The sequence below is a fragment of the Heterocephalus glaber genome, unplaced genomic scaffold (assembly GCF_053883595.1).
Source record: "Heterocephalus glaber isolate CG9 unplaced genomic scaffold, H.glaber_assembly_v1.0 deba00000621, whole genome shotgun sequence".
NCBI lineage: Eukaryota > Metazoa > Chordata > Mammalia > Rodentia > Bathyergidae > Heterocephalus > Heterocephalus glaber.
Window position 1 is genome coordinate 10,112,322 of NW_028258153.1, and position 22,318 is coordinate 10,134,639.

Here is a 22,318-nt window from a genome sequence, read left to right on the forward strand (position 1 = left end):
TTAAAGAGAAGGATACTACAAAGCCACTGTGATAAAAACAGCATGGTACTGGCAAAGAAACAGACACAAGGATCAGTGGAATAGATTAGAAGATGCAGAAACAACTCCAGACATACTCAGCTACCTCATCTTTGACAAAAGAGCCAACCATCTTCACTGGAGGAAAGATAGCCTCTTCAATAAATGGTGTTGGAAAAACTGGATTTCAACTTGCCAAAGATTAAAACTAGACCTCTATCTTTCACCATGTTTAGTTTTTAAACTAAAATTGAAGTGGATTAAAGATCTAAATATTAAAACGGGAACACTAAACTTGCTGGAAGATAAGTTAGGTAGAACTCTCGATGACATTGGCATAGGAAAGGACTTTATGAACAAATCCTCAATAGCACAGGAACTAGCACAAAGAATCAACAGCTGGGATCTCATCTTTTTTTTTTTTTTTGGTACCGGGAATCGAACTCAGGACCTTGCACTTTCGAGACAGGCGCCGGAACCACTGAGCTAAATCCCCAGCCCTGGGATCTCATCTTATTAAAAAGCTTCTGCACTGTAAGAGAAACCACCAACAGAGCTAACAGACAGCCTACAATGTGGGAAAAAGTTTTTACCAGCTGTTCCTCAGACAAAGGACTACTATCTAGAATATATAAAGAACTAAAAAAAAACAAACCCAAATATAAAGACCCAATTCAAAAATGGGCATCTGAAGTGAATGGACATTTCTGAGGCAAAGAAGTAAAAGCAGCAAATAAATATATGAAAACATGTTCAACATCACTGGTCATTTGAGAGATGCCGATGAAAACAAAGCTGAGATTCCATTTCACACCTGAAAGAATGACTACTCTCATGAAATCAACCAATAACAAATGCTGGCAGGGTTGTGGGGAGAAAGGAACCCTTCTTCATTGTTGGTGGGAGTGTAGGCTGGTGCAATCACTGTGGAAATCAGTATGGAGATACCTCAAACAACTAGGACTGGAAGTCTCATTTGACCCAGCTGTTCCTCTACTGGAGATCTTCCCAAAAGAATTAAAAGAATCATACCAGAGTGATATATGTGCACCCATGTTAAAAGTGGCATAGTGTGACATAGTTTGTATTAGCTAAAACTTGGAAACAGTCCAATTGCCCATCAGCTGGAGATTGGATAAAGATGTGTTTTTTTATAAAATGGTGTAATACCCATAAAGAATGAGAAACTGGAGACATTTGTAGCTAAGTGGATGCACACCGAGGCCATACTCTCAAGTGAAATAAATGGGACACACATGTGTAAATGCCGAATAGTTTCTCTGATGTGAAAAACTAAAAGTGATAAGAATCAAAATGTATAATTGATATTGTGAAATAGGAAGAAAATATCTAAAGGAGTAGGGGAAGTGGGAGGGGTGTGGGAAAGGAAAGAAGGGAAAAGAAAAAATATGAGAAAAGGAAAAACATGGAAACAAAGTCTTTGTAAATAGGGAAGGGTGGAGGGGGTGAAGGGAGGGCAGGAGAATGGGGAAAAAATAAGAACCAAGATACATCATGTAAAGATACAAGATCCCAATGATGAATGTAACTGTATTGTATACCTAAAATGTACCAAGAAACTAAATGGAAAAGAAAAAAGAGAGAGAAGGAAAAACTTTATGGAGATCATATGACCTCTCTCCAAGGTTCAACAACTACTAGTACAAGGCAAAACCAGTACCTGAACTTGGGAAATGCAAATCCAAGTCCTTGGCTCTTTCCATGATGGAATGTCATAACTGCAGTACAGAGAAAATAGCATGCCATTTAATTCTCCAGATTATTCCTTGTTTCAGCTCTTAGAAAAATTTTAAGTCACCTGGAATTTTAACGCTTGATCTTTTCCCTCATATTTATAGTCTTGTCTTGAAAGAAAATAGATGAATCAGTTAGAGGTGAATGGGAATCACTTAAATTGTACTGTGTAGCCAAGAAAAGGGTCAAAATAATATTCAAACCACAAAAAAGATATCACTATGCATTCAATAGAATGGGTACAGTTTTAAAAGTTGGATAATCCAAAGTGCTAACGAAATGTAGAGTAACTGAAATTCTCATATGTTGCAAGTTAGAGTAGAAACTGATGCAATTTGTAAGGTAGTGTGACATCTTTTCAAGAAGTGGAATAACAGATGCTTACGGTAGCACATTCTACACTTGAATGTGTAAACAAGAAAAGGAAACATGCTCACATGAAGCCTTATAACTCCATGCTTATTCATAATAGGAAAAACTTGAAGGGGCCAAATATCTATAAGAAGAATGGATCAACAAATGATGACTTATTAATACTGTATTTTTGAATTCTACTCAACAATAAATATGAAGAGATTACTTCAGAAAACTGATGTTTCATTTCATTATTAGAAAACTTTTAAATATATTTGGATCAACTTGAATATCTGAATTTACCTCTTCATTTTAAATTTAAAGAAATCTAAATACAGAGTAAAATTTTTCAGTAAAAATTTAGAGTCAGCATCCAGATGTTCAGAAGTATAAAACACATAGTGAATTTTGGAGACTTGGTACAATGAAGAGTTTAAGATATTTTATTAATATTTTAGATTGATTAAATATTGAAAAGATAAAAGTTTGGATATATGAGGTTAAAGTGTATTAATTTTGTTTTAACTTCCTTTAGGTATTAGAATATTCAAATAAGTTTCTTGCTTTTTACTTTATTGGAATATCTTTTGAAAGTCAAATCTTTAGCATTATTTTTAATTAAGCTGACTGTCTCTAAAAGCCATAATTTCCTCACAAAACTGTCATCAAACTTATCATCAAATTATGGTCTCATTGGCTTATTTTACTTTTTGTTGAATAAATAAAAGTGACAGAGAGATCACATAGAAACTTCCATTTCCTTCAGCTGCTATTATTTTTTAAATTGTAAACTGCATATGTAGAACCAGTCACCAAAATCAGATTATGTAATGTAAAGTGTCTTAGTTACTTTTCTCTTGTTGCTGAGACAAAATACTAGACACCCAAAGTTAAAGCTTAGCTCTCAGTTTGTAGAGGTTTCAGTCCATATTCAGCTGTCTCCAAGGCAGAGTGGTGTGGCAGACAAGCATCACAAAGGAGAAGCAGTTCACGTCAGGCAGAAGACAGCAAGACAAGCAATGAGAAAGCTCAAAAGTCAGGAACAGTATATGAAAAAAAAAATGCTTTTCAACTTTTACGAGGAAAAGGCGTATGTTGAGATACAACTCATAAAACTCTTTTTAGAAGTTATCTTTATGCATAAAAGTGATTCATTTTGGATAACTTCCACTTTCGTATGATGAAAAGCAGAAAACAATCTATGAAGAAAATAAATATATCTTAATGATTCAAAGGATTTCAGAGAAGATGGGGGCCAGGTGTCATTATTGTCTGTTAGAGAAAGAAGTGTTCAAACTGCTGATGTTTTATTAGCAATATTAATAACAATGATCCTTCCAGATTAAATGAGATAATTATGTGCTAAATATTTGAATTATTGACTTCATGGAATAATTAGAGAACCAAATTTTAAATATATGTTTAAATTTATATATATACATATATGATTTATGTGTATTTACTTAAGTGTACATATTTATATGTATATCTCTATGTTAGAAACTAGAGGGCACTTAAAGTTTACCTCTAAACACCTTTCATTTATATTCAGGTGGCCAAAACTAAAATGATTTTAGTTAAAAATTTTTAAAAGTGCAAAGTATTATAGAATTCTATGAAATGTATGCCCACATACTTGACTTATTGTTGGATTAAGCTTTCAATTTACTGATATAATTGACAGGGAAAAACTATTAGCTAATTTGTACCACATTTAACTTCACAATGGCAAATTGTTAACAAAAGCCTTTTGTTCTGTTACTACTCAAAGCATTGATTCAGCCTTGATTGTTGGTATAAACTACACTGTCAGTGAAATTCAGGCATATTTGCGTAGGTGCAACATTGCTTTAAAATATGATAATAAAAAATATGATAATGATCATAAAAGGATAAAAAGGCATTTCTTAACTGGGTGTGGTGGCATACTCCTGTAATTCCACCTACTGGGTAGATTGAGGCAGGAGATCAAAAGTTCGAGTCTGCCTGAGCAATTTAGTGACCCAACTCAAAAAAAAAAAAGTGTCTGTGGATTAATGTAGTTAGTGCACTTATCTGTCAGGCATGAGGTTTTGGATTTGATTTCCAATTCAGCCAAAAAAATTCCCCAAACAGAAAGTTTCTTAAGTAGTAAATTGATTTTTGAAATATAGAATGAAATCGCACAAAAGAGAATTTTCTCATTCTCTACCCCTCTGTGGACTACCCATCTTATTGGTAACACACAAAAGCTAAGGAAACAGTGCCAATTAGTATGGATATGAATTCGAACTACCTTTGGATTAGTGCCTTTTGGCCACTTGGAGGATAAAATACAATTTTTAATTAGGGCAAGATCCATTTTTCCCAAAACATTATCATATGTTTAGCAAAAGATAAATATTTATAAGATGTTTAAATAATAATTATTCCTGAAAACAGGATCCTTTATGTGACTTTGATTGTTAATGAAAATAACGTCTAATATTTATTTTTTTCCTTTAACTAAAAAGGGTATACTTTTATTGCAAGTTGGTTTTCCTAACCACTTGTTTATAATTCTTAGCAGAAAAAAAAGGATGGGAACTTTCCTCCCTTATTTCAAAGCCTTTGCATCTGAAGCTTTACAGTCCTAGAAATATAAAGCTCTCTGTTCTGGTTCAAGAACATTTTTGCTAGGATATTGTGCATGAACAGAAAACACATAATTAAATTACAAAAGCAACATCTTTTTCAGAATAATTTTCTGTGCTATGGTCATTTTCTCCTTGAATTCCCTTTTGCTTCTGTCTACAAGCCTTGAAACATAACCTGGTGTAATTATTTTTTCACTTGTTAGGGTGCTGCTGGCCCTGCAGAAGTTTTATCCCCGAGTTGAAACTAACGAAGGTTTCAGAACCCTTCAGAAGTCTGTTAAACATCTGCTCTACACCCTAGACTCCCCTACTCAAGGTATTATATTTCCATCTTACTGTATTAAAAGCAATGTCACAAAGCCCATTAGGTATGTAAAATAGAGTGTAACTGAAGTATTCATGTATCGATGAAATTATTCGTAGGTGAGGACATATGCTACAAATAAATCCAGACTTCCAGTAGACGTGTGAAGAAAGGAAGAGATGGCTGAAAAAGCTTTCAGGATTTTTTACTTATGTAAAAATGATCTCTGGGAGCTTGTAAAACTATGTATGTTTAGACATGAGATGCAAAATAAATATCAGGGAGTAAGCCTCAATAAATAGATTCCTGGTACTAATTTTTGGAACCAAATCCTAAACTGAATTACAAGATTTTTGCCCTGATTTCTGAACTTCAATTTTTTTTAATAAATAGGAATTTTTATTGGTAAAAAATGTACCCTCAACTAACCATCTTGAAAATGCATGATGGATACCTTACTACAATTAAATCGGTAAATTCCAGTCAACCCAGTAAGATAAAGTGCAGCAAATTGCTCATGAGTCAGCAAATGTCCCCTTTGCATTTGTAGAACAGCATTATCTACTATCCACATGGAAACATACAGAAGATATACATGCAAACACATGCAGACAGCAGTTTAGGGCTATAAGAAATAAATCCCTACGTCCTAAATAAAATGTTGGGTTAACATTTACTTTTCCTGAATGAATTTAGAATCATGGTTTCTTAACTGAGTTTGTCAGCTTTTAAATATGTAGACTTTTACTCTTTGCTTATAAAGTAAACAACCTGAGAGCATAGGACAAAAGCTGATTGTTCATTGTTTTGTCTTAAAATTCCAGTTTTCATATGAGAAGGACATGTGAGAACGCTTTGAAGAATTCTCACTGGAGGGTCAAACCTACAATTGAATACCAGTTTCTATTAGACTAGAGATTTGTATGTCTATATTTACAGAATTAATGACTAGCTTGCAAGATTGATTGTTGTTAAATTTAATGGTCTTGATGAACATTAGAAAAGAAAGCTTACTGTTTAAAAAGTCCAGCCAGAGAACCATTTTTTATATTTGCATTTTAATGACTTGAAAATTTCACATTTCTTCTTACTGTTCTTTTCCTTTTTATCTTCAGGCTCACACCTTCTAATTAGCATAAATTAAAGTGATAAAGTTAAGATGTTTTTCCTAAAGGACAAAAGCTCACCTGTGCCTTAGAAATCAGACAAGTAATCAGCACTTCTAACTCACAATGCAATAAAACACTTTTCTTGGTGAATGATGTAACTCAGTTTTTAATATTTAACAATGGCTGTGCCTGATGTCTGAATATGCTAATGACTTTGCCAAGTATTAAAACATGTTATCCTGTGGTCAAGATGAAAAGGAAAAACTCTAAAAAAACTGTATTCTTGTCTGAAATTTTTGACGTGCTTTTCTTTGTATCATGATGCTGATACATTTTCTTTGTATCATTTCTTTTAAATTTCATGCACTTATGACTTCATTAGTTTGGGATTAAAGTATAGATACACTTATGTCTGTTCCTAGAAGTGATTAACCCCCAACCTCTATTTACTCGAGCACAAATTTTGTAACCTTTGAAAAATTTTCCCTAGATATTTCTGGAAGTCATTCAGTGAACTCAAACTTGAAAGAGTGACACTTAAATTACAACACAGCAGTCTCCAGCCTGGCCACCAGTACAGCCATCTACTACATTGCCAGGCCACCCTATGCTTAGTTTTTACAGTGTTCAGTGCTATTTCTGAAGCTATCAGACTTTCTCCCCTGGTTCTACACCTCAGGGAAGCTGGAGTAGAGATGGTGTCTCATAGCACAGTTGCTAGACTCCTCTCTAAGGTCTGCCAGGGTTAAGATATCTTCAGCTTTCACTTCACTATCTCAAATAAGGAAAATAGTTGTTACTATTTATTATGACAATGCTAAGTGCTTTATTATATTAAGTTCCTTTTATTATCAAGATAATCCTATTATCCTACTTGACAAATAGAAACTGAAGCAACAGAGGCTGAGCACTTTGCCTATTTATACAACCAGCGAGTATCCAGGCTGAGAGTAGAACCTGGATCCTTAATGCCTAGTCCTTTGGGGTCTTTTATAGATTGTATCACTCATGTCTTATTCTGGGGTACAGACACACTGGGACATTCAAGTTCCTGCCACCACCTGACCTGAGCACTGTCCCCACTGTCAGACACTGATGGTGTTTGGTTCATTGTGCCACACTTTTTCCTACATGGCAATTTTTTTCCACAGTCATCCTCCATTTATTTCCACACTATGATTCCTTCACAGCCCCTCTTCCCTATATCTGTTTCTGATCCAACACGAATTATGATCACACCTCAGGGTTTCTTTTTTTTTGTTTCTTTTTTGTACCGGGGATCGAACTCTGGTCATTGCGCTTGTGCAGCAGGTGAAACCACTGAGCTAAATCCCCGGCCCCCTCAAGGTTTCTTTGGGGGCCTCCTAGCAACCATGAAAACATGGGGTTATTAATAAACACCTGGGGAGAAGATTGTCTTTTATCTCTTTATAAAGACTGAGTTTCAGGAGCAGAGAATACATTTTTGACTCATTGGAATTTGCTCTTTCCAAAATTAAAAATTATATGAAATTACATTTTCAAATAGAAAGGAATCTTTACTGATAAAAAAAAGATTATCTGATGTCAGTGAGTACCATTTAAAAATATGCCTAATCTTACAAAAATCAAAGAAATAAAATTTTACTTTTCAATGTAACATTTTCTACTTCATTTAGGCCTGTTTAACAGTCTTTCTTCTAAGGTACTTTGTAGTCCTTAGTGGCCAGAGAGAAAAGTTTCTATTTAACTTCAGGTCAAGTCTATCATTGATAACATAAAGTTAATTTCTATTAGCTATTCACTTTAGTAGCTTGAAGTAAAGGAGAAACCCTGTAACACCATAGTATACAAATGTCAATTAACTTGCAAGCATCACATAGGATTTCAAAGTGAGCAAGATTTGATCTCTGAAAAATGTTTTATATACTTTTACATTGCAAAAGCATAAATCTCAACAGATTTCTGTCCTTGATTATTCTATATATGGATTCTAATAGGTGACAGGTATTACTATGGTTGATTAGGTTTATTTATACTGAACATTTTCATATTTTTGGTCTTTTGGCTTACTGATAAATGCTCTACAGGTAGAAAAATAATATTCAGCAGAACCTTGAGCCAAGCAAAGGAAAATATGCTCTGCTGAAGAGGCAAACAAAAAAGTCCCCCTGCCAGATATAAGAGGCCAAGCAAACATTGCCTCAATACGAATGGTACAGGAGGTAGACAAGGAGGTTGTTGACTCTGGGATGACCTTTTTACACACATGTTAATTTAAGCAAAATAATCAGCATCGGAAAAGCATGGATGCTTTCATACTATTTCACTAGAACCACTGAAGAAAACTTTAGGATGTACTACCAAGAAATAATGGAAGAGCTCTTAAGGCTGGTAAAAGGAATATCCTATTGAAAGGGATTAGGCCAATGTTAAAAATGATAGCATTAAAACACACTGGATTATATATAAGAAATGAGTAGTATCTGTAAAAAGATTGAAATAAGTGATACTATTTTCCTAAAGGAGCTGACTTAAAGTATTGGATTTATGGTATTTTTATTTATGCAGTAGCCATTTAAAGAATTTTAATTTTTCATTTGAATACTGTTGCAAGCTCACTCTTTTATTATACAATCTATGCAACAGGTTGAATCAATGACCCATTTAACCTCTAGGAGCAACTCTTGACGTAAAATGAATCTTTACGTATGGTTTTTGTTAGATCCAACTCAATGATTGCCTTGCACATTCTGCACTTTCTTATTTGAGATGCCCCATACAGTTCTATTAGCATTAGCTAATTTCCATTCACAGCTGCCTTCAATGACCAGTGGCTGCTTTTTGAAACATAGAAAATACAGATTAGCCATGTCAGGTATTTTCTAAGGCTACATCATAAACAACTGAAAGCCAATAAAAAATTTCTGATGACCTGTAAGACTGAAATTGGCTTCATTTGATTAACAAATCATGTGATGGTCCATATTAATTATAGGGTTTAAGAGTCATCTATGCAAACAGGTCTTGGAACAAAATGCTGTAGAGGTTTGATTGCACAGAGAAAGAATTGGTTAAAAATAGGTGTGTTTGACCATTAAGTTTATCTTGATTAGTAGGTACCTATTTCATATAAATATCTGAAATATTTCCAAGAAAAAGAGCATTAATCATTCTTTGTAAAATTCTTTTGGGACAATATTTTCATATTTTGCATATTTTCTTTCCATTAATTTGACTTGAGATGGATTGGGAGAAAACATAAATCTTTAAGCCAGCATGTTAAATGTTGACCTATGTAAATATTACTCCTTTACTCAGAGTCATCTGAGAACACATCCTACGTGTGGGGCGAAGATGATGGATGGACACTGTCCCCAAGTAGTCTGGCTGCACAGTAAGTCTTTGTTTATGAGTTGGTAGCTGAATACGCCACAAAACAGCTCATCAACGTACTTCTCTTGTCCGGGTGGAAAACTGTGGCATAAACTGAGAGTGCTGCTGGCACGCACTTGTAATCCTAGCACACTGGGAGGCTGAATCAGGAGGATTGCAAGTTTGAGGCCAGCCTAGGCAACTTAGCAGTTTAGCAAGACCCTGTTTCAAAATTTAAAAATAAAAAAGGGCTGGAAATGTATGTCAGTGTGGAGTCCCTAAGTTCAATCCTCAGAATGGAAAAAAACAAAGAAAGATATGGAAAAATCAGCTATTGACTGAGCAAAGGAAAGGTTAGAGCCAAAGCACAGTGAAGTTCAAACTTACTTTTTTAAAATTATTCTGTGATATTTTTGGATACACAACACAGGGATCTCTTTCAGTTCAAAGATGACACAACTAGGTCTAATATGTCATGTTTGCATTGGTTACTTTAGGCCTATAAGGAGAATCTAACTAGAGGTCTAGTTTCCATCTCTTTTAAAATCTTTCACCATATACATACACACACACACACACACACACACATATATATATGAAAAATATATAAATGTCTTTCCTTGTTTAAACTGCTAGCAAAATGCTAAAAGCAAGGTGGCTTAGAAACAAGAAAACAATAGAAATTTCATATAAATGATTAAAATTTATTTTTCACGCTTCTGGAGGTTAGGAAGTCCAAAATCTGGGTTCCAACAGATTTGGTATCAGATGAGGCCCACTAGGGTTCATAGATGCCTTCTTAATACGTCCTCACACGGCAGAAGGGGCAAGCCAGCTCTCTGCTCCACTATATTTCTGTTCCTGAGACTTCTGCCCTCATAAGTTAACCACCTCCCAAAGGGCCCACTCTCCTCACCCTGGGATTCAGGAATTCAATATATGAATTGGGTGAGTGGAGAGAGACATGCCAACCATGGCAGCGTCCAGTGTTTCTTCTTATTACTTTTTTTTAGTTTTTAAAGAATCAAAATATTTTTATGCTCAATCAAAATAAGACAAAATTTGTTTGCTTGTATTAGTATTTAGGTAGGCCAAATTGTTTATAGATCATTAGGTTTGGGACTTTCATTGGGATATAAAAAGGATATCCCAAAGACAGGCAGTGGAAATGACAGCAGTAACCATGATGTCTAGAAGCCATCAATGGAAGCAGAGGCCTAATAATTTTGGTTGAAATACAAGCAGTGGCTTGTAGTAGCTGATTGAGGCAAATTCCTATAGTTCAAGCCAAATTTGCAGACTAGACAGGTTGTTAGGTAAATGTTGCTTTAGCCTGATAAATTTTCCAAAATTTTGTGGTAATGGAAATTTGGATAAATAGAAACAAGAGAAAGAGACTAGGGAAAGGTTGATCAGTATCTTACATTACAGTTAGGAGCAGGAAGTTCTGCTGTACTGTTGTTCGGTAGTGCGACCACAGTCAACAATTATGTACTGTACATTTCAGAAAGCCAGAAGGAAGGATTTCGAACATCTTCACTAGAAAGAAATGATAAATGTTTAGGCATGTAGATATGTCCCCCCCACCCCATGATGATTAACCCAGATGCTCTTTCTAGAGTCCTTGGACAATTTCCCTCTACTTAGGCTGCCAGCTTTCCAATTGTTGGGTCCTTTGAACACACTCTCTATATAGCTTTCAAAAATAATAAGAATTTTTAAAAATCTTTACACTGAGACAAGTGGAGGCTTGGTGCTGATGCCAGGTATCTTTATCAGGACCTGGAGGCATCCATAGCATTGACAAAGCCAGAGCCTCAGTCTTACAAATCCTGCAGCAAATGCAGTTAGGAGCTGACAGCCAGCTGACAGTTTATTAGGATGAATTCAATACTTTTAAGATGGCTTTTGTTGTGATTGATGAAATTAAAGGATTTCTTCACACTTCCCTTCCACTCCTACTTTAAAATAATCACAGAGTAGCAATAGTGGCACAAGATAAAAGGGGTTGGGTTTTTTTGGTCTAGAATTTTCTAAAGATAGTTCCTCAAAAACACTTTTCCCCTCACAGCTCTTCTCCTTCATTATTTTTTGCTAAGGTCCTTATTTTTATTGTGTGTGTGTGTGTTTGTGTACATATAAGTGTGCACATCCATGGCTTTCCTTTTATAGTAAGCACTCTTGGGAAGTAGGCAGGGTTATATGTTAAAGAACACATAAATTGAATAGTTTAAGGAACTTCCTGGGTGTTTATGACAAAACACTCATGTGTACACATGGAATCTTAATTTTTAAAGTATATTAAATTCATTCTCAAATATCTTGACAATCAAATAGGCTTATGATGATATTTCAAGGTCACTTCAAGTCCAAGTCTATTCTTTATTCCAAGCTTGATACTACACCATGGGAATCTCTTGTTCCAGTCCATGCAAAAGTTTAGGCCAGTGTTTTGCTGCTGAGCACTGTACCCTGTTAGAATTGGCTCTGTACTATAATAACTATGACAGAGAGGAAAACAAACACAAGAGTAGGAAAGGCAATATTGAAAAGAGTTGGAATAAAAGGAGATAGAGAGAGAGAGGGAGAGAAGGGGGGAGAGAGAGAGAGAGAGAGAGAGAGAGAGAGAGAGAGAGAGAGAGAGAGAGAGAGAGACCATTCACTAAGGAAGGAAGGGTAACTACCCCACATACTGTCCAGAGATGCCCTGCTGACCACATCTCAGATAAATGGCCAGTATTTCTGCAGCTTCCTAGATCTCTTTTACTTATATATTTACCATTCATAGCTGTCAACTCAAGAGTACAAATCAAAAATGCCAGTCAGAGTGAGGGAAGAGTAGGATACAAAATTAAGTGAATTAACATACCTTTGAGTTATTCATAGGAGACTAAGTTGTTCTTTAAACTTATACTTACTACTATAGTCAAAATAAATGGATTAGTGCTTCCAAAAGAAAATGATATAATAAATTTATAATTATTGCCATAGTTTCATTTGTCTCTGCCTAGATATTTTAGATTCTAAAATCCCATCTTCTACTTTACCTCTGGATCTTCTTTCTGAGACTGCCTCCCATTTCTGTCAAAATTTTTAAAGCTATCGTATGTGTCAAAACATTGGCTCAGGAGGTTTTGTCTTAAGACAGCTTCTGTGAGGGGTTTTTGTCTCAGGCTGTGAGTATGTTGTTTACCATGACCTTGATTTGACCTGACCACTGAGGTCATGGGTGATGGGACAATCCGTGAAACTTGACTATATATAGACATGACTTGATATTTGTATGGTTAAACTATCATATTCCTGTGGGTTTTCAATAGTCATGATGTGATTTAGAAATTTCCCTGATAGATTCTTGTTATTTAGACCAGAAAACTTATTCTAAGAATACGTTCTCTTGTCTTTTATAGGTAAATTGATAAATGGCATTGATTACCTAAAAGAAGGCTTTGATGAATAATGAGAATAACTGTCAGAGAGCTTAAAGATCTAAGGCAACCAAAAATATTATCAAAAGTCTTTATTCAATGAAATGCCTAAGAAAAAAGTAAAAGGCTTTGGGAATTGGTTCTTCTACGCTTGATCGTAGCCAAAAGGCCGAGAAACGACGGGAATTGGTTCTTTTAAAAAAACTTGTATTTAAATAAGAGCCAGCCATATAACCACTCCACTTTAATCTTATTGCCATATTAAGGACTTTTCCTGCCATTGAATTTTTCCTTTTTGAGTTCCTGAAAGATCCAGTATCATTAACTCTCATCTAGGAACCCTGAGCTTTCTTTAATATTAAGTCGAACATTTTCCTACATTTAGTAGCTATGCCAGGTTACATCTTTCCTACTAGCACTTTAATAAAATCTGAGTTAAGCATCTGATAGGACTAGTTAATTTGCAAATTATATATTTTGATTCAAATCAGATGGCTTCCAAATTCGATGTTGACCTTCAGTCTTTGTACTGTACATAGCATTCAATAGTAGATGCTAAGGGCAGATGTTGTAAAACAGAGATGGTGCCTCACAATTGAATTGATGGGGCACACATCACCTCATCACACACACACACACACACACACACACACTTACTCAGGTACATATGCCTTAGAAACCTTAGGTTATGTCCTCACATGGCAACTAATTTGATGTGATTAATTTGAAAATAAATGTTAAAATAATTAAATATAAATAGAATGCCTTTGGAGAAAGCAAGTACTCAGAGAATCGAGAATAGTTTCCACCTTGTCAGGCTTGTTGAAGGAAAACGTACAGCTCTGCAGCTGTGCAACCCCAAACAACCTTTGACTAACATGAATTCAACAAAACAACTTTGTTTTCCTTTTAGATGACTTAACTTATACGTTCTTTTTCTAATTCTAAAGGCTCCTAATCCTGGAAAACTTTGAAGATGCTATCTTAAATATCTCATCCAATAGTCCTTACTTTCCTTACTTGGCGTGTGTGAGAAATGTGACTAACAATTTGGCCAGGGGATCACCAGGTAATACTCTTATTAATAGTAAAACTTTGCTCAAGGTTTCTATTTCCATTCTAACATATTGTCTTCTAAGATGCTTGCTTAACAACGAAAGAACTTTTTAGAACATATTTTTCATATGTGTCAGTTTCAGTTTGAGAATTTGATTTATATAGGAAATATTTACTCATATTATTATATTCTGTCCTGCTACGCAGGCTACCTGGACAAGCTTTAATATAATGATCATGTACTGTATCATGTAATAATGGCTGCTTGGACAAACTTTTCAAATATCCAGAGTCATCAAGGGATCACATAACCCTTGTACACGTTTCCTATGCCTGTGATAGTCTTCATTGTTACAGTAATAAGGAAGACTGACAATAGAGTTCCAAAAGGAGATGTAAATTACATAAACAAAAGCATTTTTGTGACAGACTATTTTTCATTTCTTACCCTCACTCATTTTATTTTCAATTTTTTTCCCATATGAGCAACCACGAAGATTACAATTAAGTCAATTTTTTAAAAATTTTAAAGAGAAAACATCTATTTTCTCACATTTTCTAGGAGTCATACTTTTTTTAACACAGGAGTATTTTTGAGACTTTATGACAAGCAAATAGAACAACATTTGTACAAATAACATAAGCCGTGTTTACCATGAATGAATTAATCAAGGTTGTAAGGGGATATTTACATCATAGTGATTATACAATCTTTCCCCCCCAATACTTTATTAATAGATCCAAAAGTTGGGAATGAAAGCATATGTAGTTCAAAAAGAGCAAAAAACATGTAATACCTTTGCTAGAGATATTTTTATCTCTAAGTAGATTGTGTATGAATATTATTAAAACAATGAACTCTATAGTTCACATGGTTCAAGGAAAGGTTAAATTTTCACTCATGTTCTATTTATATTGAACTTGGCTATTATGTTAAAAAAACTTAGCAATAAATCAGGGTAAATGTGTCTTTCAAAAGTACTTCTCAAATGACCTTGCAATTCACATAAAGTAACTCTTCTTCCCTTTACAGAAAATCTAAGACTTCTGCAGTCCACAATTCGATTTAAAAAATCTTTTCTTCGAAATGGTTCCTATGAGGATTACTTCCCCTCAGTTCCTGAAGTCCTAAAATCAAAAGTAAGCCATGAAAGAAAAAAAATAAACATCAATACTTCCTAGAAAACTTTGGCAAGATACTTTCAGTCTAAGTTTTAATTCTGACTTTTGCTAATGATGATCCTATTTTGACTCTAGATTTATGCTGGAAAAAAGGTGACGTTTGTTTGATGTTATATAATGGTTTGTTTTTAATCAGTAGCCATCGCTACATAAAATGAACCAGAAGAGCCTAATTACAGTACATGCATATAAAAATGGCTAATAGTACAGTTATCTTGATAGAGCTGCATAATTTGAAAAAGGATTTATAATATGATTTCTAATTTATTTTAGTATTTAAACCTATAAAAGATTTCAAAAGTTATGTTTTGACTTTACCATATTAAAAAAAATCTAAACAGTTTATTCTATTTTTACTATTATTATCAGAAATAAAAACTAGTAAGTTACATTAGAACCCATTGAAAATGGGAGGAAAGAAACCAAAAAACTTTAAGTTCTTAAGTTTGAATCAATTTGTACTTATTTGTCCATTATTCTTTGCTTAGCTCATGAATATACAGGTTATCATGAAATTCGCTTCATTTCTTAAATAACCCTGTTAACTTTTGAAAACAGCTTTCCTAATAAGAACAACAGTTTAATTGGATTTATGTAACCAGGGATAAAGTAAAATTAGAACTGGTTTATTCAGGACAAGCAAGATGATTTGCTGTATAATCAACATGTTATAATTAAGCAGGCATGCAAAACATGATGTCCATGTATATTACAAATAACTATGCTACTTAGATTACCTACTGTTTAGCCCTAGTCATCTCCATGAATCAAAATTTCTAATGTACTTAGTTTAGCATTATCTTAATTTGTGCAAATAAGAAAGAAGTTATGTATTCATCTAGTAAATTCCTGCTCATCTTTCATGGACAAATTTAAATGTCACTCCTTCTACTGCACTGTAGTATAGCCTTTTCTCTTTTTTTCCAGCCAGGATATTGACTTTGGCATCTGTCCTCCTGATATTTATCCATTTATTCTTTCCGTCCATTATCTGTGTTTTCATAATTCTACTGTATTTATTTATAAGACATAATCTCTAAACTCAAAGTGCTTATAATCCATCCAGTAGAGGAGCTGGAAAAAGCAGATCAGCAAGTATAACATAGTAAGATAAGAGCTGTGATATGTGGATGTAGAGGATCCCTATGAGTAGAGATGGAATATTGAAATCATGTTGTAGGCTATAGGGGGGAAGAGAGGAAATTTTGTAGAGGAGATGTTTACTCTGAGTTGTGAAGGCTGTGTAGGCTTAGGCAAGGTTGTGCATTCCAGATAGAGACGTGTTTATTCAGAGACGTGAAACTGAAAGACAGAAATAGGTCAGCCAGAGTTATGTGTCTACTTGGAGTAGAAGGTGCCTATGGAGAAGGGAAGAAAGAGGGCTGTGAAAAGAAGCTGAGCCCACATTCCAAAGACCTCTTTCTGCTCAGTCAAGAAGCTAGAATTTAAAACAGGCATGGTGACACATGCCTATGATCCTAGCAGCACTCAGGAGGGTGAGGCAGGCTTGCCACAAGTTTAAGGCCAGCCTGAACTACATAGCAAGACTCTGTCTGAGGGGAAAAAGAAGGAGAAGGAGGAGGAGGTGAAGGAGGAGGAGGAGGAAGAGGAGTTAGAATTTGATACTGGAAAGTTGTGAATTTGAAGGGTATAAAATCTGGATTTTAGAAAGAGATTTTTCTGGAAAATGAGATTGGAAGAAAGTGAAGTAGGCTATTTTTGCAATAGTCTAAGTAAAAAGAGAGGGCCCACACAGTATCAGTGGTGAAAAATAGAAGGAAGAGACAGTTTCAAGAGTAATTTAGGAAATCAAATTGACATGACATGGCAAGCTGATGAGATATGAAGCTTAAGAAAAATGAATCTCTAATGATTTCTGGCCTTTGGAGCATTACTTGATATTATGGTTTGTTGATTCTACAAGATCTATTTCCTCACTACAGTGTAATCTCTGATAAAATCATGCATTCTTCAGCTATAATGACCAATAATCTAGCATATAGTAGGAGTTTAACACTTGATTCCGGAATATTTTAACAAATGTTAAAGGAGAGCACTTTTGATGTAATTGCGTTCCCTGGGCAATTATTCATCAAAGTTCTTTAGTTGGGAAGTAACCAGGCTGCACACAGTACACACTAGGGAAATGGAACCAATACAACTTTTCCCATTTAAACTAATGGAGTGGGAGTGGGATTAAGGGTAGTTTCCAGAGCCACCCACAATTTGAATGTAATGCTTCCCTTGAGAATTACACTGTGAAAAATAGGAGCCATGAAAATGGAAATAAACTACAATTTTTGTCCCTTAGGTAGAAAATGCACTTCCATTTATAACAAGCATGACAGCTATTTGAAATTGACAGAACACATTCAGTTCTAGACCTAACTCCACGAGAAACATTTTTTAGCCGTCTCTTTGTGCTGTCATCTCCTGGCATAGAGTAATACACACGAAAAATACTCAGTACACATGAAAACACGCAGACAAACCCCAACCGTTTTATGACTAGGTTGCTCTTACTCTAACATTCCTAAGGCGGCAGTGTAAATCCTCCAAAATGCCAAATGCCTGTCCTTCATTGGTGATCTTTCCTTGTTCCCCAGCCTTTTGCTCTAGACTGAATATTGTGTTATTTTTGAGCTTCTCCTCCTTTCATTCTTTGTTTTATCTATTATTCTCTCCAATTCTTTGGTAGGAAGCAGAACTTCCTGATCGGAGAACAATGCATGAGATGGTTGCTCTCCTCCAGGTGTGGTCCTGTATGTCTATAATTCTAGCACTCTGGGGTGCTGAGGCAGGAAGATCACACACTAAAGTTCAGTCTGGGGAACTTGGTGATTTAGCAAGACCTTGTCTTAAAATAAAAAATTTTGAAAGGGTTATGAATGTAGCTTGTAGCTCATTGAGAAGCCCCTGGGCTCAATTCCCACTATCCCGCCCCCCCCCCCAAAAGTTGTTCCCTATAGCGGAAAAAGATGCTATTTTTATTGTTACACCTTTACATTTTTAAATAGATCCCTTCTTCCTCCACTTACCTACCAAAAGCCAAGAATATACCTGCTTTATCATACTAAGCCTATGATATTGTGAAGTCTTCATTAGAATTCTGATTCAGATGACATTGGGAACCAGCAGGAACTGGGGAATTCCATCGTATTTAGAAATGAAGTTGGTTCTGGATCATCACCCAGTTATAAGATGAAACCCTCTTATGATAAAGGAGACAGGGCCTGTACACAAGGCTTTGACAAATCCAGTCTGAAGCTGACGCATGCTTTTAATTCAGATTGATTATTTACACTGATTTTATATTGCTTGTGAATGATCCAGGTAGCTTCTAAAAATTTAATGCATGTATTGCTCTTAGAATAAAGTAGTTAATGATGACAAATACTAAGTGACCCGAATGCTGCTCAGTGCATTCCATGTCACTGACCCTGATTTAAATTCATATTTAAGAGAACCAACCCAACTTCAGAAGAGATTTCCAATTTCTCCTTCAGTGAATTTTATCTCATCAATCTAGGACTATACTATATGGACTTTTACTGGTTTCCCATACATGGATGTCAAACTTTTAACTAAAAAGCATATTTCAGTTTCACTTGGGTAAAAGGCATTGAAATTTATTATACTCTCAAAGGAGAACAAATATATCAACAATATTTAAACTTTTTATTTAAGAAAACACCAAAAGAACAGACAGTGAAGGATGTTGTATAGGGGTTTGGCTCCTTTTGTGAAAGATTTAATTATATCTGGTATTTAGAAAATAAAGCAAAAGAATAGTGTGGCAAATACATAGTTACAGTTAGTAAAATGATTTGGTCTATTCCAGAATGGAAAATTTCTTATAGCTATAAAACTAATAAGTAGAGTTTTCATGCATATAAAGGCATTTTAGGTAGTTCCAAGCCAGAAGTCAATTATAATATTAATTACAGTGGAAAATAAACCAATGACATTTCTATCTAAAATGATCAGTGATTAATTTCTATGGCCTTCATATAGTTACTGTAAACCTCTTATTAAAGACACATCATTGTGCCTTTCTCATTTGATATATGGGAAGAAATATTCCCATACCTATGCCCATACCATGAAATACTTCATTTCTGTAAAATGTAACTTCTGATTGGAAACTAAGCTACAATGAATGACAGTACATTTGTTTCGTTAGACATTGCTTTAATTTATTTGCTTTCTTAAAAAAGAATAGCTGTGGGTTACTTCTAAGCATGACAGAGTCAGCTTTCCCAGAGGCAAATTCCTTTTCCTCGGGATATATCACCTGGGACTATATCCTCAAAATACGCAGAGCATAGTGAAGCATACAGAAAAATATAGTTGATAGCTTAGAAAATCATTTGATTTCCATTTTCCTCTGGGTTTGGGGATTTTTAAGCCTCTTTAAGTGCTTCTATCAGACAAAAGCCCTTAGTTTCCTTCAATACAAAAGAAAGCAGAAAGGGGCTGGGAATTTAGCTCAGTGACACCATGCCTGCCTCGCAAGCACAAGGTCCTGAGAAACCAGGTGTGCTTCCATCCATATTTTAATAAGTGTCACATTAGAATGCATATGATTATCATGGTGCAACTTAAGAAAGACTTTTAAAATTTTTTGTCAATTTTTAATTGTGATATAATACCATAACAAAATATTTACATCATAACCAATTGAATCCTTTAATTCAATTGTGTTCATTACATTCACATTATTGTGCAATCAATCATCAGAACACATTTCATTTTGTAAGATTGAAACTCTGTCCTACTAAAGAACTCATTTCTCCCTTGTCACAGTCACTGGGAGCCCATGGCCTCCTTTCTGCTTTTGAATCTATTACTTTCACTGTTCTGGGTACCTCAGATAAGTGGAATTATACAATATTCGTTCCACTTATAGTATCCTCAACTTTCATCCATGTTGCATTATAAGAAAGAATGTCCTGTTTAAGGCTTAAAATAAAATGCCATTTTGTTTATCCCTTCATTTGTTGATGGATGCTTGACTATTACAGATCATGGTACTATCAAATCAGTGTGGAAGTATATCAAGACCCTGTTTTCAATTCCCTGTGGAGTATTCCCAGATGTGGAATTGCTGGGTCATATACTAAATGTATTTCTAATTTTGTGAGGAAATGCCACACTGTTTTCTCGAGTAGCGGTACCACTTTACATTCCAGCAGCAGTTCACAGTGTTGTAATTTCTCCACATCCTGATAAACCTTTGTTACTTTCTAGTGTTTTGATCATAGCCATCCCAATGGGCATGAAGGAGAAAGACCTTTTTAAAGCTTCAAAGCAAACCTGCTTTTTTTCTGCCCTCACTCATGATTTAAACTCTAAATCAAAATACAAAATTAGTTGAAGTGTTTGTGATTTAAATTGGATAACTCCAAAATACTTTGCCCTTTTGGTTTTCTTCTTTTTTAAAAACTACATTTTCTAAACCTGTGAGTTTGTTTGACAGAGCCAGATCTAATAAGTTTTTACAGAGTTTTTAAGAGGACAATAAATTCAAATGACCGAAAAGAAGGCTTTGTAATAAAAGCAATGCCAAATGCCAACTAACTAAATATGTACACAGTATTTATTTTAAGTGAATCACTTCGCTTGCTTTTTCTCAGATGCTATGTAAAATAATTTAATCAACCTATTCCCACTCTTTCCCCTTTTGGAAAGCTGTCTCAACTTCGAAACTTGACTGAGCTCCTTTGTGAATCAGAAACTTTCAACTCAATAGAGAAAGCCTGCTGGCTCTCTAATACGAGCTTTGGGAATCTGTGTGAAGACAGTGTGTTTCATCTGCAACTTCTTGAAGCAGCAGAGCTGGGCACTGACATCGCAACCAGCTTCCTGTACCATGACAATATTATATCTGAAAAACTGAGAAATTTGCTGACTGGAGACATAAACAAAATTAATTTGAATATGGATCGGTAAATTTTCCATTGTGTTCTTCCTTGGTGAAATATCTTCTCAAAATGTTGTTATGCTTCATTGAATTTCTTCTCTTCTGTTTTGCTCCAGGTTCCTGGAACAGGCATTGCAAATGAATTACTTGGAAAATATCACACAGTTAATACCAGCCATTGAGGCCTTGCTGCATGTCAATAACAGCGCAGACACTTCCGAGCAGCCAGGTGGTTCCCCATTCGTATTTTAAATGCTGTCATACTAGAACGCCTGTGATTCTCACGCTGCAGTTTAAGACAAGCTTTCCCAAAGGTCCCAACCAAATCCATTTTTCTATCTGTTCTTTCACGTGAGAAATCTGATTCTTTCAAGTACGGTTACTTGTTTAAAGCAAACACACAGCAAGCAAGCAGACACTGACACAGGGAAATTTGATTTCACAGCAAAAAGAGCTTCAAACTTTACCTAGTTACACTGTTCACCTTTTGTTTCTCTTATATATTAAAGCGTGTTGCATAGTTGGCTGCATGAGCAAGGACAACATTTCTTTGCTTCTGTGAGGATAATCTGACTAAAAAATAAAAAGATGCACTGCTGTCTGCAGAAATTTCAATTCAGAAATTTCTATTAGTATTCTGAGCATGATGCATCCTGCAATGTATTTCTTCTTTGCATAGAGCCTCAGTACTGAAAAGAAAAGCATTCCAAATTTTGGATAACAGACAGCCACCAAAGTACAAGGACACAAAGTCCAGGAATAAAGAGGTCATTTTGCATGAGTCATTCTTAATAAAAGAAATTGAAAGGCATTTGCAGAGTGGAGATTACAATCTGCTAAAATAAAATCAAAATATTGTTTACTGGACCTTAAGTGACCCAGATATGAAATAATTATAATGGCTGTCCTAAAAGAGTTTGGAGTTAAACATATTCCATTTAAAATGAGAGCCAGGTGTAGTGGCACATGCCTGTAATCCTAGCATTCAGGAAGCTGAGGCAGGAGGATCATGTGTTCCAGGCCAACTGGAACTATATAGTGAGACCCTATCTCAAAAAAACAAACAAAAAATTTATTTAAAATTGAGACAATTTTTGTGAAAACTTTATAAACTATGGCATGCTATGTAAAGTTAAGGAAAAACACTCTGGACCATTATGTTCCAAGTTTATCAAACCTTATCCCTAGTTGATAATATCATATAATCCCAGGTTAAAAAG

At 35.0% G+C, this 22,318-nt stretch overlaps 1 protein-coding gene across 3 annotated transcripts in view; it reads left to right on the forward strand.

Annotated features, from left to right (window-relative positions):
* Abca12 (ATP binding cassette subfamily A member 12) overlaps window positions 1–22,318 on the forward strand; it is a 176,700-nt gene that overhangs the window by 72,460 nt on the left and 81,922 nt on the right. For all 3 annotated transcript variants that reach the window (XM_087206152.1, XM_087206150.1, XM_087206151.1), the window contains 6 exons: window positions 4,946–5,058; window positions 9,456–9,531; window positions 13,888–14,006; window positions 15,027–15,133; window positions 20,867–21,123; window positions 21,215–21,327. In XM_087206152.1, the coding sequence (XP_087062278.1) occupies window positions 4,946–5,058; window positions 9,456–9,531; window positions 13,888–14,006; window positions 15,027–15,133; window positions 20,867–21,123; window positions 21,215–21,327 (785 nt within the window). The remainder of the gene's footprint in view (window positions 1–4,945; window positions 5,059–9,455; window positions 9,532–13,887; window positions 14,007–15,026; window positions 15,134–20,866; window positions 21,124–21,214; window positions 21,328–22,318) is intronic.